General features: G+C 41.3%; 2 protein-coding genes across 7 annotated transcripts in view; one reads left to right on the top strand and one right to left on the bottom strand.

Annotated features, from left to right (window-relative positions):
- Nucleotides 1–874, bottom strand: part of CAPZA1 (capping actin protein of muscle Z-line subunit alpha 1) — a 34,747-nt gene extending 33,873 nt beyond the window's left edge. Inside the window, exon 1 of the mRNA XM_028502668.2 lies at nucleotides 733–874. Within this exon, the coding sequence (XP_028358469.1) occupies nucleotides 733–771 (39 nt within the window). The 5' untranslated portion in view covers nucleotides 772–874. The remainder of the gene's footprint in view (nucleotides 1–732) is intronic.
- A 616-nt stretch (nucleotides 875–1,490) lies between these two features.
- Nucleotides 1,491–16,849, top strand: part of ST7L (suppression of tumorigenicity 7 like) — a 115,970-nt gene continuing 100,611 nt past the window's right edge. For 3 of the 6 annotated variants that reach the window (XM_036015292.1, XM_036015291.1, XM_036015293.1), the window contains exons 1-5: nucleotides 1,492–1,740; nucleotides 3,494–3,576; nucleotides 7,670–7,832; nucleotides 12,235–12,289; nucleotides 15,279–15,394. In XM_036015292.1, coding sequence (XP_035871185.1) covers nucleotides 1,527–1,740; nucleotides 3,494–3,576; nucleotides 7,670–7,832; nucleotides 12,235–12,289; nucleotides 15,279–15,394 — 631 coding nt within the window. In that variant the 5' untranslated portion in view covers nucleotides 1,492–1,526. Of the gene's footprint in view, nucleotides 1,741–3,493; nucleotides 3,577–7,669; nucleotides 7,833–12,234; nucleotides 12,290–15,278; nucleotides 15,395–16,849 lie in introns of all 6 variants that reach the window. The other 3 variants (XM_036015294.1, XM_028502661.2, XM_036015295.1) reach the window with 3 other exon arrangements.

Raw genomic sequence — 16,849 nt, 5'->3', positions numbered from 1 at the left:
GGCTACGCTCAATCGGTTCACAAGAAATTGAAAACTATTTTTTCAATGATTATCTCTAAGAGGATGTAAGACGCAAGGGAGGGAGTCACCGCGGGGCCCTCTGCACAGACAGACAATCCGGGGAGCGTCGACAGGGACGAGAGGGGTGCTCGAATCCTGCAGGAGGCTTACACATCTATGACTGCGAACTAGTTCAGCTTATAGTTTGAGAAGGGACGGGTGGGGACCTCGGTCTGTCGAGGAGTCGTGACAGCAAAATCACTTCCTGGTAAGGAGGAGCGAAAGGGAAGTTAAGAGGCCACCCTGACCAGGAAGTGGCTCGCCCTAAACTCGCCCCAATCACCCCTAAAAATGGGGGGATGGGGGAAGCCCTACCAGCTCAAGGCGGTAAAGCAACCGCCCCTTAATACGTCGCGACATCACCCTCGTCCCCTCTCTTCATCGACTCCACAGCCACGATTCAATAAGGGAAAACCTCTTCTCTTGCAGGAGGGCCACTGGGCTGTGCCTCAGGCCCGGGAGGGAAGGAGTCGAGAAATGGGGAACTGCGGCCACTGTGAGCCGGGGTAAGCCCCTCGAGAGAAAAGCGTCCCAAGTGCTGCAGGCGTATGCCAGCACGGGCTAAGAAGCTCCTTTCTGCTGGGGTCCTTTCCAGGGATCCCACTGCAGCCGGGCCGCGCCCCAGTTGCCTGTCGCGGGAGGAGGTGAGAGTGAGAGAGGTGCGCCCCTTACCTTCTCCTCATCCGACACCCGATCCTCGAAGTCGGCCATCTTGGCTGCTTTGGCCCAGCCCGGCCCGGGCGCGAGGCAGGCCGGGAAGGAAGCCGAGTGATGGAAGCCCGGGGGGGGGGGGGGCGGGGTACGGTGGGGGGGCGGGGTGCGGGGGGCGCGTCGCAGAGACCCGCCCGGGCCATCTGAGGGACCCGCCCGGAAACGCCGAACCAGAGGGCGCCATGTCAGTTACGGGCGCCGGCGCCCCAGAAAGGCGCCTTTGCCTGAAGTGATTTTCAAGCCTAATGTCGTTCTCGCTGCTACAGACATTTCCTCATTCATCTATGGAGGGCGCGTGTTTCGACTGCTCCTGGCGCCCGAGCCCCGTGCGGCCGAAGAGCAATTGCTATTCCTATAGGTTTTCTCAGCACCAGTGATTGCCATGGCAGACGAGTCCAAAAGAAGTGCGGCTCGGCCTGCTCCATCGGTAGCTTTTCTAAGCGCAGGAAAAGGGGGAACGGGGTTGAAAGGTGACCCTCACTCGTATGGAAGCGACACCGCTTCTCCCCGGGGTCACATCTCAGCCTAGTTTCTGCAGGAGTAGGCGCCGCTCTCCGCCCCTTCCCACCCTCGGGAGGAAGAGGGAGCCCCAGCCCCGGGACGCTCCTTCACCTTCCAACTCTCGGTCCCCGTCCCCTGGGCCGCTCAGCCTCCGCAGAGGCCAGCCTCAGGTCCGCCACTATCCCAGGATTCCCGACGCCGGGTTTCCTGCCCATCTCCCCCTCCCAGCGCCCGGCGCCTGCGGGAGCGGCAAGATGGCGGACGGTGGCGGCTTGGCTGAAGCCGCGACTGCGGCGGCTTCTCCCCCGGCACCTGCTCCCGGCCTGAGCCCGCCGCTGGGCTGGAGGGAGCGGCTGCGGGCCAGGCTGGCGGGCACTGGGGTTTCGCTGTGGTTCGTGGTGGGGCTGGGGCTGGGACTGCTTTACGCTCTGAGGGTCCCGCTGCGGCTGTGTGAGAATTTGGCAGCGGGTGAGAGGCCCAGACTTCTCCGGGGACGGGCAGGGGGCCAGGAGAGGGCCCGGGGGCAGAGGCCAAAGGGCAGAGATTCAGTGGTCCCCGGTGGGCTTCGGAGAAGGAGTCGGTGGGGTGCGACCCAGCGGGATCTTTCTCCCGGGCCGCAACCCCGCAGCTGACTGTCAAACCCCAGCTGCGGCCGCCGGCTCCTCCCTGGAGCTAAGGTCCGCCCTCCGCCTGCTGTCCTCGTTTACCCGGGGAGACGCCACCCGCCGAGCCGCAGGCCTCGGGCGGTGGGACAGACCTGGGAGCACTTGCAGACTCGGATGCAGCGTCCGTACACGCCCCCCACCCCCAACCACCGCCACCATTGGTGGGAGCCCTTCCTTTGAGCCTCCCGCCGCTCGTCTGCGGGGGCCGCCGACCCGGACAACAAAGATGAGCGAGGATCCAAAAGAAAGAAAGTGCCGTGATCATAACCACCCATTCTCATGTTTTAAAATAGTTTTGTCGAGCCATCGTTTTGGAGATTTTTTTGGCTGTTCTTGGCTTTGGGCTTTATCTGGGGTACTACAATAGAAAAGCACAGATAGTAAAGATTAAGAGAGCCACGGACCGCAGCGGGCTCTTTGTTTCAACATTTGTACAGAGCTTGCGGTGTGGTGTGGGCTGAGGGTACGAAGCGAGTGGGAAGTGATGATCCCCGTGGGGTGCTGCAAAATCACCCTTGAGCAGGAGCCAGGACACGGGGGATGGGAGCTGGGGCCGCTTACCACGCACTTACAGTGTGTCCACCCCAGCTCTGAAACAGCAACCTCAGAACAAGACGGAAGCATTTCTGTTACGGGATGACTGTGACCGTCAGTACCGTGGTTTATTCTGTGCCACGAAAAGGCAAATGTCCCCATTTCTATCCCATGAGATGCCACGAAAGACCGAGATAATGCTCGGAAATATTTTGGACTTTGTAGAATAAAAGCATTATGTAAATTCAGATATAACTAACATGCTAAAAAGCAAGCTAAGTAAATGAGCCTTGCTACACTGTTTGAAGTTGCAAATTTGGTCTCTGTAATAGGTTAATTAATGAAGTGCTGACGCATTTTTTATGCTCAGTGAAATGTTATTCATTGAGCTTCTCATTTATTTTTCTACATGTTATGTAGGCACACCATTTAGATGAGACTAGCTAACTGTAACAAATGTTTCTCTCTGTAAAACCCAAAGTATTTATGAGACAATTATTTGAAGTGAAGAATCTGGTGCAGACTTGCAGGAAGTCAGGGTCAAGGAGGGATCTCTCAGTTTTTGCTCCTGTCTTTGGGCTGTTTTCCCTCCCTAGCTGACATACCAAGTACACAACCTGTTTTCTTCCAGCTAATTTGAAACACTGGCTTCTATCTCACCGAAATAATTAGGGAGTGTTTTAAACCTCTCCTGCAACAGGATGTTTGCTTAGCTATCCTTATAGATTTACAAAAGTTCTTAGCTAAATTATGGTTTATCAAAAGCAAGCCAAATTATTTTAATCTGTTTATTTAACAAATCAACACCATAAAACCCTCCCCTTACATGCGTGAATTTTTAAAGGGTAGAATACAATGTGAATTTAAAGTAGCTTTTAAAAAATTACAACCTTTCTCAAATGAATCTCATATTAGGTGGTAATCCACTTATGTTCCTCTACTCGTAAAGACACTGCATATTTATAACTGAAGTACTTTGAATCTGCATTTTTTTAACTTTTATTTTTTTTCCCTTTTGGCAGTGACAGTATTTTTAAATTCACTGACGCCCAAATTCTATGTGGCACTTACAGGAACATCTTCTTTGATATCAGGACTAATATTTGTAAGTAGTTTCCATTTCCTTCATGCTTTTGTATTTATCTAACTTTTGCACTTATCTAAGGATCAAATCTCTTTATATGGTTAGAATAGTTATAAATATTTACGGATCAGCAGTCTCAAAATGTGTTCAGCGTTTGGAAAACCACTGCCTCTGCTCTCCACTTACAGAGGTTGACCGTTTTCATTTGTGCATCAAAGACTATTGTCTGCTGTAGGGGCCTGGGCGGTGGGTTGTTAACTAAACGCCTGCAGGGCCCAGTTTGGTGCTCCGGGAGGAAAATGAGTGACACGGCAGAGATTAAAAATTGAATTCCTTGCTTGCTTTGAGGACTGGACAGTGCACGCTTCTTCTGGGGGGGCTGCAGCTGATGGTTGTCGTGTGGACTTGCAGGCCATTTCTACCAGATCTTCCGGTCTTTCAAATGATTCTAAGGGAACCCGGATACACAAGTTTTTCTATACAATGTCATAATACTTTACTCTTGGCAAAACCGGACAAACTAAAAATTTATCTCTGTATTGAATTCAGCCTGTTGGCTGCCAGTTATCTTCCCTGGAGTGGTTAAGAGCAGGGATTTGGAGTCAGGTTAACCGTCACTTTCGGGGTGTGATTTACGAGTTAATTTTCTATGTCCCAGTTTTCTCAAATGTAAACTGGGGGAGGGTGGGGATATTAATAGTATCTACTTCATAGGATTATGAAGGCTAAATGAAATATGATATGTAGAAGCTTTTAACAGCCTGGTACTAACAGAGTAAATTTTGGCTATTGTTATTCTGAGAAGTCCTACGGTAAAGAAGCTTATTTAACTTTAATTCAGCTTCTCATTGTCTTGCTTGACCAAGCTAGCATTTTTAATTTAAAAAAAAGTTTTAGAATTTTATAATCTTTATTAACATCCCTAGGTACTAGTGTTTCCTTGAATAAACTTTGGAAAAATGCTGCTACCCATAAAAATCTTAGGAAGTATGGCATGCATGGCCAATGACTTTTTCCTTTACTTTTTTCTCATCTCTAGGTGGTGCTCTCCAGCTATAGTAGAAATAATAGCATCTGTGTTGGACTGTTTTGGTTTTGTTTTGTTTTTTTTTACAAGGACTAACACTTGACCATTTTGTTAAAGTGAAATGCAGGACAAGAAAGGGATTTTTCTCTTGACTTAAAAAAATTATTGAGGAATTCAGGATGAAAAGTATGGGTTACTATAAGCCTCAAAAATTATTGATTTATAAAGCCCATTCATAATTAAACATACTTTAGCATATTTAGTCAATAGCATATGAGTCCAAATAAAGAAAATGAACTATCTTTAAATAACTGATGTAGTAGAAAATGCATTGGTCATAGAACTGGAAGATGTGGTTTTAAGTCTTGACTCTGCCACTTACTGTTTGATGCTTTGGGCAAGTCACAGCTATGAGTCTTAATTTCCTCATTTATAAGAGGGGGGAAATTTACATATATATCATATGTATTACTTTTTTAAACCAAAGCTTTAAAATGAGGAAATTGAAGTAAAATTTTAAAGGTTAAATTATATCAGTACTCTCGCAGTACTGATGGGTTTTCATCAGGGAAGGTTATTATTGTTTATACGTTCTTTTGTCACTCGGGTATACCAAACTTGTACACACACACACACACACACACACACACTTAACATATACACGCACACTGAGGGAAGCTGGGGGGGCAGGCTGTGGAGTGGGTCGCAGGTCTGATGCCGGGCAGGCCTGAGTGAGAGCCCCAGCTCCGCCGGGTGCTGGCACGGTGGCCCACAGGGCCGGAGCAGGTGTCCCCTCTGAAATCGGTTGTCATGAGGGGCGAATGACAGAATGCACGTAAAGGACTTGGCACAATGCTTGATAAGTATTAGCAGCTATTATCATTGCTCATTTGTGTTGAAAAGTTGACTCAGAAGGTGAAAAAGACTAACCTTATATTAATTAATAAAAACCGCCAACATTTAATATAGTGAAGGACAGTGTGTCAGTGTTGCCTTTGTGATTCCTGTGCCCAACCGTCTTTTCTGTCACGTGAATAATTTCTGTTTTTGTGATTTCTTCTGGTTGTTTTAAAGAGGTTTCATCCCACTTCTTAGTAAAACGTGATAGAAGCCAAACCAAGGCTATATGTGCTGGTGATGAACTGCCTGCTAACTCTGTAGAAGTGGGCAGGAAGAGAAGCCATCCCTGACTGAGCATTAAATATTAGTGGCATGACAGAAAAAGTTCTGCACCTTGATTTTCTAGCTCTGTCCTGTATATGTTATAGCATTTAGTCAATGGAGTAATTGGGCTGCAATGTAGTACAAAATTATTGCATATTTTGGCATCTTTGTAATCTATTCTGTTGTTTACTGAAGCAAAAGATAAATTCCTGAAGGTTTAAAAACTGATTTCTCTGTGTGTAATGCCTGTGTTTCTGATCACAGCAAAATAGTTTTTTGAAAGATTATAATCTCTTAGGCAGTTGTGGATATTTTTGCTTATTCTTCAAATAAAGGAATACATTTGTCTACCACCTTTGGCAGAATAGCCTGGCAGTTAACTTTCTAAGGAATATGGTCCACAGATGAGAGGAGGAAGACATTAAAGTTATTTTACAGTCAAAGCATAGAAAACTGGCTACTAATCATTTGAACAATTTTAATGTATAAAGTTCCTGATTGATTGATTATTCATTCGACAAATATTTATAGAGAGCCTTTCATCTCTTAGGCACTCTTTTGGATTTTGGGGGATACCATAAGCAGACAAACACAGATTCCGTTCTCATGAAATGTGGTCTAGAAGGTGATTGTGGACATTGCTTCACTCACCTGGCAATTTGTTCTTGAATACCTGCCTGCTGGGTGCCACACTGTTTCTGGGCATGGGGCTAGCAGCCATGAACAGAACAGAAAAGTCCCTGCCCTCTTGGAGCTGACATTATATTAGAGCAATATGCAGGAGGAAATAAATAAGTAAAACAAATAGTATGTTTTTACTATTAGTGATGCGTGCTGAAGGGGAAAATGAAGCAGAAAAAGGCATGTGAAGTGTCAGAGGAAAGGGTCGCAGTTTCAGACAGGGAAGTTAGGGGAGGCTCCAGGGAAACAGTGACTCTTGAGTAGAGCTCTGAAGCACACGAGGAAGCCAGCGGTGTGGCTTGTGTTACTTCTCCCTGAAGGGGCAGTGTGCTTGGGAGCTTGAAGAAGAGCACCGAGATCAGTTGTTCCACGAATCATTGCAGGGAAAAGACTCCTCTGAAAGGAAAGCACAGATCCAATGTGAGTACAGCTTTCTGTTCCGTGGAATCAGGAAAAGTTTCCCAAGCCGGTGTCATTGAACCTGTAACCCAAAGGAGCCAGGCAGAGGCAGTTGAGAGGGTTGCAGTGTCCAAATATGACACATTCTGCTACCTTAGCACCGAGCGCCAGCTTCTTTTTGTAACAGTGGTAAAACATGGGAGCAGAAACAAGTGAATATCCTGATTTTTAAATGGTTCTAAATGGGGATCAACCTGACTCTTAAACTACATTAATAACACTGCCAAGTAGTAGAACAGTAACATTTTGCTCAAAAGGCACTTATTCTTGTGTAACCATGTTTAGTAGATAGGACATTGAGGCTCTGAGAGGCTGGAGTTTAAGTGACTTGCCCAAAGCACACAGCTAATAGACAGCCAAATCAGGAGTCAAATGTGGGGATTTTCACCCTAGTCTAATTCACCTTCTGGGGTTCGTTGTTTCAGACTTGCTTTTCTCTTTAACTGTGCTCTAGACATAGAATAAAATGACAATGTAATATAAGAGTTAGATTACCTACAGATGAAACCTTTTAATTGCTTTTAATGTTTTATTTGCAGATGCCTTCCTTCTAGTTTTGTCTAAGTTTGTCTAAATTTCATGACAAGGCTATGAAAAAGGCATTTCACTTTAGTTTGGCATATGCTATTGGGGAATCTTGTGTTTGGCTTATTTTTTTTGGAAGGAGAGCACATTTAAAATGCTGACTTAAACAGGAACATCTTGAGATAATGTTTTAATTTGAGCGCACATATCTGTTGATCAGTCCTGTACTAAGTGAAAGGTGTTTTCTCTTCATCGTAGATGTTTGAATGGTGGTACTTCCATAAACATGGCACGTCTTTTATGGAGCAAGTGTCTGTGAACCATTTGCGACCATTGATGGGAGGAACAGGAAACGGCCTTTCAGAGCCAGGTTCTCCTTCCAGCAACAGAGAAAGTGAAACCAGCAGACAGAATCTGTCAGGTGACTACTTATCTAATGTGTTTTCAGAGCTGCGTAGTTAAGGCTGTGTTTGGCTGTGGGAGCTGGGAAACTCACAACAGAGAGAAGTTTGTCTTTCACGTAAATATAGGTAATCCACAGCTTGTACTGGAGAGCAATAATCAGCAGAGGCTCAGACTCCTATTTTGTTCGCAATGCAGTTTTTTGCCTTGTGGTCCAAGACTCTGACTTCAGCTCTCATATCCACATTCCAATCAGCAGGAAGGAGAATAGGCCAGGAGAAGTACACCCTTTCCCCTGCCTCACCCCACAGCAGCCAAGGACACTGCCCACAAGTGTTACATACTGTTTCACCTACTTCTGACTGGTCAGACCTTTGTCAAATGGCCACGGCTGTAAAGGAAGTTAGAAACTGTAATTATTTTCTCAATGTACATATGCCTCCCTAATATTGAAAAATTAGGGGACCTTATTAGATAAAGGAGAGAATAGAGACAATTAGCCATCTCTGGCAAGAGAACAAAGTTAGGAAAACTTTGTTTTCTTTTATTCTCAATGTATTTTATTCTCAATGCCTTTTATTCTTACTGCCTTTTATTCTCAATATATTTATAAGGACATCAGAATTATAGTTACTCAGGTATGGATATTCCTTTGTCATGCTTTAATTATATATTTTTTCTCTATATGTATCTAGTAATACAAAACAAATGGTAATGATATACATTTAGGAAAGTAAAATTTTCGAAGCCAAATAGAAATATTTTTGAATTATTTATTTCATTTGGGATAGATAATAATCATACAAATGAGTAATTCCATAGATTGCCATAAGGTCTCATTTGTTCAGTAAACTTGACCACTAGATTTCTATTCGTTTAGTGGAAGAATATCACTTGAGTGCAGGTGCTGGCATTTTTTAAATGTGGTCAGAGAAAGTCTCCGAAAAAGTGCCCTCTAAGCCGAGCCCTGAAGCATGAGTGGATGTTGACCAGGAATACTAGGGATGGGGTGGCGGCCACTCAAGGGTACAAGAAGGAATAATGGTCATTTTCTTTGCCCTTCTCCTTTCTCCTCTTTCGTAAAAGAATTACAGAACTCCTAGCAATGAAACATATTACTATGGATATGATACAGATCTGTCCTCAAGATGCTCAGAGTCCAGTTTGTAAATAATTACATAACAACGGTGCATTATAGAACCTTATTCCCTATTGTAAGAATGAACACATCATTTCATAACAGGCATGACAATAACCTTAACATTCCAGTTTGGTAGAGGATACAGACATATAAATCAGGATGGCAAAAGATATAAAAAGATATGTAAATAGAGTACATAGAAGAATCTGTGGTAACAGAAAAGAGGGCACAGTTAGTTATTCTTGGAAGGAGCACCACAAAATATTTCACAAAAGAGATACTTGAATTGACCTCAGAAGGGGGTCAAAGTTCTTCTTTGGTTCAGCTTTCTCTCCCTGGGTTACTGTATCTCATTCTGTAGTATTATCTTCCACAGATGTATATAGTGGGAGAACCAATTTTGAATTTATACCCCCAAGTTCTAGATGCACATGTCTAACTCTTTGCTAGAAATCTCCATCTTTGATGACTCTAAGCCCCTAAACTCACTCTGACATTTTAGTCCAAAATGAAACTATCTTCTTTCAGTAGGGCTCTTAACAATCCTAAAATCTGTTAATGGTACCCAATTCCCATACTAGAATCCTTTGGGTTGTTTTAGATGATATCGCTCTTATTTCCCCCTTTTTTTTCAAACAGTTCATGTCCATCATATTCTATTGATTCCAATCAAAAATTAGTTTGACTCTCTCTGGCTGGTGTAGCTCAGTGGATTGAGCATGGGCCTGCGAACCAAAGGGTCGCGGTTTGATTCCCAGTCAGAGCATATGCCTGGGTTGCAGGCCAGGTCCCCAGCAACCGCACATTGATGTTTCTCTCCCTCTCTTTCTCCCTCCCTTCCCCTCTCTAAAATAAATAAAATCTTTTGAAAAATTAAAAATAAGTAAATCTCTTCAATGTCTAGTTTAATAGAAGGCACCTTATTCTCATATCCGCTTCTACATTGTTGGGACCTATTGTTTCGGTTGAAGTATATGAACAAAACCTGGTCTCACACAGATACTTAGTTGGAAAAGGGTGGAAAAGGGTTCAATTTTTAGAAAATTGTGGATGTTCTTTTTTTGATACTATACCAAAACTTACCAAGAGGTACTTTCATAAAGTTTAGTTGCAGTGTGGAATCCAAAGCTATACTGATTGACTTTTCACTCTGTTGCATTAAAACCCATTGGTGTAGCTTGCACTCTGAGCACATCTTTTACTTATGCACAATTTCATAACATGATTCATTGGTCATTCAGAAAATGCTTGTTTACTGAGTTATGCCCATCTGCCAAATGTTGACACATTTTATTACATAGTTGTTAAAGATCACATTTGTTAGTATCATCCCTAATACCACAGAAAGTCTAAGCATTGGGAAATTGCCAGGTTCACAGTAGCAGATACAGGTTTTTCAGAATTCTAGTATTTACTCAAAAGCTCAAATTTTGGCCCTGGCTGGCATAGCTCAGTGGATTGAGCTCGGGCTGCAAACCAAAGTGTCACAGGTTCGATTCCCAGTCAGGGTACATGCCTGGGTTGCAGGCCGTGACCCCTAGCAACTGCACATTGATGTTTATCTCTCTCTCTCTATCTCCCTCCCTTCCTGCTCTAAAAATAAATAAATAAATAAATAAATGATCTTTAAAAAATAATACTTATTTAAAAAAGCTCAAATTTAAAAAAAAGACTTTATTTATTTTTATAGCAAGGGGAAGGGAGAGAGAAATAGAGGGAGAGAAACGTTAACTGGGTTCAACTGGGGTACCCTACAACCCAGGCTTGTGCCCTGACCAGGAATTGAACCCCCTACCTTTTGCTTTGTGGGACAATACCCAACAAACTGAGCCACACCGTGGGTCAGGGCCAAAATCTCAAATTTAATTATTGATGGCAAATGCTGTTTTTCTTCCTTGAAGTTGACAGACCCCTTTGTTCACCTTTGAGAAAATGTCTGCCAGGTACCTGTCTATAACCATAAGACAGGTTTTTCTTGGTGGCTCTTTCGAGAAAAAGCGATGTTGGAGGTAATAAATCCAATGACAACTAGTACAGTTGAGTGTCACTGCCTTGACTCGGGCTAAGTTACAGTTTTACCCACCATTGGTTTTGTACCATCAGCTCAACTTTGCAGGATGGGGACAAGGGTGAAGCAAGTCAGGTGCTTGGGATAAAATATTTAAGGAAACCCTCACTCTCAAGGTTGAGTTCAAGTCAACACAGTTAAAAAAGCAGATATCCTTAATGTTGTAGCATTTGTTATGAAAAGAGTTGTTACTTTGCAGTTCCATGAACAATACTTTGAGAGCTGCTGATCTAAACAAAGATCTGGTATCTGTTATTTATTTATTTTTTTTGCTTATAAACCTTCAATGACTTCTGACTAAGGATAATACCTAAACTCCTTCATATAGTTTGTAAGCTCCTTCACCAATTTCCCCATTCTATTTTCTTGTTTTATTTACAGCTCTCCCTCTCACCCTGCTGCCCTATACTATACCCTAACCACGTTGAGTGGTTTTGTGATACTTCATTTGCTTAGAGTGTTCCGGCAACCTTCTACTCATCGACAGTGATTAGTGATTCGGTGTCAGTTCAAACATCACCTTCCTTCTAAAGCCTTCCCTAATCCCCAGAGCAAAATTAATCACTTCGTGTTTTTCTCTTGGAACAAATCATATCTCCCCTATAGCACTTCATACAGTTTCAGTGGCAGTTTACATGACTCTCATGGTATGTTTAATTCTTTTTTTTTTAAAGATTTTATTTATTGATTTATGTTTTTAGAGAGACACCAATGTGTGGTTGCCTCTCACTCACCCCCTACTGGGGACCTGGCCCGCAACCCAGGCATGTGCCCTGACTGGGAATTGAACTGGAGACCCTTTGGTTCGCAGGCCGGCACTCAATCCACTGAGCCACACCAGCCAGGGCTGTTTAATTCTTTTAAAAAATTATTCTCAAATGCTGTGCTAGGCTCCAGAAATGAATAAAATTTTAAGAGTTCATATTTTAAAAGGAGAAACTTAAAACCAAACAGATAATCACATTATGATATGGTAAGTGCTGTCATTGAATTGTGAACTGAATACTGTGAAGACAGAAATAAGGGCATTACTAGATTTGATTGTCTACTTTGTGAAGGTGGGGTTGATCCATGCCTTATTTGTCTTTGTGCTATCAGTGGATAGCGCTGTCCTTAGCATACAGTGACTATATAATAAATGTTGGTGAGTTAAGATTTAATTGCATTTGCTTAAACTGTCTTATTTCCTCCCTTTTCTCCTTTGTTTTTTAGAATGCAAGGTATGGAGAAACCCTCTAAATCTTTTCAGAGGAGCAGAGTACAGGAGGTATTACATTTTGCTTTCTGTATAATTATGGCATTGGTTTTAGACTAGAAGTATTATGGAAACACTTGTTTTTATCACCATATCACAGCTCTCCTAGTTGGAGATACTGATGCATGATAAGGTAAAGTGATTAGCCCAAAGTTTAGTTGACAGCATCTTGACTGCATTTACTTTTATGATCACAAGAAACATCGCTTCAAACCATACATTTGTCATACATAACAAGCATACATTTGGCCCCTGGTTTGAAAAGGCAGAAAGCCTTTCAATTTCAAATGTCAGTATGTTCTTATGCATATGTGCTCGATTTCAAAATGTATTTGAGGATTCACTAGAAAATATCAATCTGAATGTGATTGTGAACTTCATTTATGCAACAGTACAGAATATAGTATTTTTATATTATATTTTATATTGCCATTTTCTATCTGCTCTACTATGTCCATTTCTCTCCTGGTTTTTGCACTAAATGAGAAAACATATTTTGAAATTTATGACCAAAGACACTTTATGTTTTACCTGGAGATAGACTGGGCATGTTATTGAATTCATTGAACAAGAAACATCATGTGTCTGCTGTGTAGGGGTGCTGTGTAAATGATGGGGATGCTAAATGATTAAGCAGTCATCCCTGTGCTTAAGGACGTGATGGTATGGGACAGTCAGTCCTGGGATGTGGAAACTAGGCTTTTATGAGAGATGCCATTAGCCTGTAGTAAGGGATTCTGCAAGAGACAGGTCCTTGAATTTCTCACCGTGTTCATTATAAAGGTTTTAGGCTATTTGTTGTCATATTATGCACGTCTACTTCATGAAGATTTTAAAGAGAAGTTTGTTAGTATCAGGAGCACTCAGGCTTCTTTTGAATGACTGGTCTCTGTAGAAGTCTGCATTTCACAGCGGCTGCTGTCACCGTCTGAGCTGCAGTGGTAACAGCTGTGTGGTCCCAGAGAGCTTGGAGTCACATGGCAGTCACATGTTAGCCTCACCCAGGCCCCACTGCATGGCCCAGTCCTTGTCTGTGCTTTACTGAGTCTTTTTAAATTTACTTTTAGTCTGTATTATTGATGCTGCATATTATATTTTAACTGTTTTAAGTCATTTTGGGAATAATATAGGTTGTTAATAAATAATTTTTATAGTTTTAGAATGTGTAGCAAAACTGCTAAGTGAACAAGGATTGCTTTCTTTTTTCTTTATGATAATTTCTCATAAAATAGCTAAAATCTTTAAATAGCAAGGCAACTCATACTATTAAAGAAGTTAATATTTTTAATCATATATAAATAATGCAACGGACTTTTAAAGTCTTTTTTCAGATTGTAAAATATATGCATATTCATCATAGAAAATGGGAAAATAAAGACATGTATGAAAAAGAAAGTAAAAAATCACCTCTTCTTACCACTAAGTAATAACTGCTGTCAGTATTTCCATCTAGTCTCGCTTCCATATGCATATATAGAAACAAAACTTGAACATCAGAATATGTGGATTTCTCACAGAATTTCTTCAAAACATAAATTTATTTAAAAACATGATTTTCAGTGGTTGTATTTATGGTATGCTTCCCTATCTGGGTCACAGATTGTATTTCACTGTTAACATTTACACTAGAGTGATATCTTTATATAAAAATATTTAGCCACATATATGATTATTTCCTTAGGTTTGATTTGTTGCACTGGGATTACTGAATCAGGGGGTGTGGACGGTTTTTTTTCCTTTCCCTTTCATCTTCTTTGATTATGGAAAATTTGAAAACTAATAGTAGAGAGAATGGTATAATATAATATCATGTACCCTTCCTCTAGCTAGGTGTGAATATTTTTAAGACTTTTTAAAAAAGATTTTTATTTATTTATTTTTAGAGAGGGAAGGGAGGGAGAAAGAGAGAGAGAGAGACATCAGTGTGCGGTTGCTGGGGGTCATGGCCTGCAACCTAGGCATGTGCCCTGACTGGGAATCAAACCTGCGATGCCTGGGTTGCAGCCTGCGCTCAATCCACTGAGCTACACCAGCCAGGGCAATATTTTTAAGACTTTTTTTAAAAAAGATTTTATTTATTTACTTTTGGAGAGAGGGGGAGGGAGGGAGAAAGAGAGGGAGAGGAACATCAATGTGTGAGAGATACATTGATCGGTTGCCTCTGGCAAACCCCCAGCTGGGGACCTGGCCCACAACCCAGGCATGTGCCCTGACTGGGAATGGAACTGGGTCACCACCTTTTGGTTCTCAGGCCGGTGCTCAATCCACTGAGCCACACCAGCCAGGGCAAAGACTCTGGTAGATATTATCTAATTGGATCTTGGAACCAAAATGTAAATGCTAACTTACATTTATACCAGCAGTATGTGTGAGTCCACATTTCACCTGACAATGTATGTATATTTACCAATTTGATAGACAAAAAGTAAAAATTTATTTTAATGTTTTATTTGTTAATTACTAATGAGATTACATGTTTAAAAAATGTATTTACTAGCCAATCTGTTCACTTGCCATTATTATTGTGGGTCTCGGGGAAACGAAAGTTTACATTTCTAATTTGGTAACATCTGAAAAAAGTTGCTCTTCACTTTTTTGTTTTGAAAGCCCTTTACCAACTTGACATCTAGTAAAAATCTACCCACGTTTTCTCCTTTCTTTATAGTTTTACGTTTTATACTTAATTCTAGCCCACTGAGAGTTTATTGAAGTATATTTAATAAGACATATATCTAAGCCAAATTGTTTTATTCCTTTAAGTCTAATTTTGAAGAAGTGTTTGTTGAATAATCTAGCATTTTCCTTTTTTAGTTTTTGTGTTTTATTATACTCTAAGTAGTTGGTATAGGTTATCTCCTCTGTTTTTCTGATTATAACAAGCTTTAAAAAACATCCTGAAATAGAATTTTTAGCAGTATATTTTTGAATTTTAAAGTGTCTATTATAGCAAATCGATGTTCTCTCATGTTCAATTTACATATTTTCTTGTGTTTTGGCAAAGATACACTTGGGTGACTGGTAAAGAGCCTCTGACCTACTATGACATGAATTTGTCAGCTCAGGACCATCAGACCTTTTTCACCTGTGACACTGACTTTTTACGTCCTTCAGACACAGGTATGTGTCATCTCTGACCACGGGGTAGACATGGGGTTGTTTGATAAGAAACCCAGATTGAATTGAAACTAATTATGATCTTGAACTGGGCTGTTATTACTACCTCTCCTTCTTACAAAGAATTTAAAGTGTTTTATTAAAATACTGCTTTTACTATTACTTTAAACAAATCTTTCAGATCAAATACAGCAACTACTTATGCAGAGAAAAATGTACCCAGTTTCGATATGAGAAATTAACACCTGCAAAAAGAAAAAAGAGTAAGACAAAGTGTAAACACAGGGACAAGGCATGTAGAGAAAAACAGGACACAATTTTATTCTAATCATTAGGTAAAAATGCATCTAAAGTGGTGGAAGACCATAGAAATGTCTGTTTAATTCTCTGTAAGCTCTTCTGAGAAAGAGTATTGAGACTCTTAAATGGACGACTTAAAGACAGACTTCTTTATCACAACCAGCCTTCTACTTTGAATGCCTTCTTCTTTCATATCTATCCTTCCGTTTCTGTCCTTCAGGATCCCAATTAAAAGTTGCATTCTCTAGGAAGCCTTCTCTGGGATCTCCTTTCTTCTCCGCAGTTCTCCAGTACTTAGTCCAAATCTCAACTAGACAATTTTCAACCACAAACGTTTATTTATTATAATGTTATCATGTTGCTTTAATGTTTCTCCTTCCTAACAGGGTGTGAAACTTTGGAAAGCAGGTACTATATTCTCATCATCTTTGAATCCCTGTCATGCAGCACAGCGCCTGCATTCTGTGATTATTAACATTTATTCTCTGATAAAAGTGTGATGAATGAGCGGTGTTGGTGTCACAGGTGTCTTCAGCAATGTCACTAGGAAGAGTTAACACTTGTAGAGCACTTATTATGTACCAAGCACTGTTCTAAGCAATTTATATAAATGTACTAATTTTATCTTCCCATTCACTTTATGAGGTAGGTACTATTATAAGCCTCATTTTAAAAATAAAGAAACACGGGCAAAAGGGAATCAAGTAACATGCCTAAGTCATCTAGCTATTAAATGATAACCCTGGGTTTCAAACTGAAGTCTGTCTGTTAACCACTATGTTATGCCACATTGCTGCAGTTACTCACTGCATCAGTAGGCAGAAGAAAATCACCAATAATAAGGGTCTGAAAAACAGCCATTTTTCTAGCATTTACATGAGTTCATTGTGATATCTCTTTGCTGGTTAAATATACTAAAGGTGAGTGGTAGCAAGAAACCCAAGGATGTTTGATATGGTTACATTAAATGATTTAATTGTAAATAGGAGAAAAAGGAATTGCTTTATGTTCATATGCTTAATGTTTATATTAATGGTGAAAGTGTAGGTGTTGGGGAAATAGCAGAGGAAAATCAGTTTTGTATGTTAACTTTAAGGACTGAAGTGACTCTGGAAATTGAGGTTTCACCTCCTCACGGGCAGAATTGCAGATATTGGG

This window comes from Phyllostomus discolor, chromosome 14 (assembly GCF_004126475.2).
Source record: "Phyllostomus discolor isolate MPI-MPIP mPhyDis1 chromosome 14, mPhyDis1.pri.v3, whole genome shotgun sequence".
Classification (NCBI taxonomy): Eukaryota; Metazoa; Chordata; class Mammalia; order Chiroptera; family Phyllostomidae; genus Phyllostomus; species Phyllostomus discolor.
Note: the sequence above shows the minus strand (reverse complement) of the source record. Positions and strands in the feature narration are given on the sequence as shown.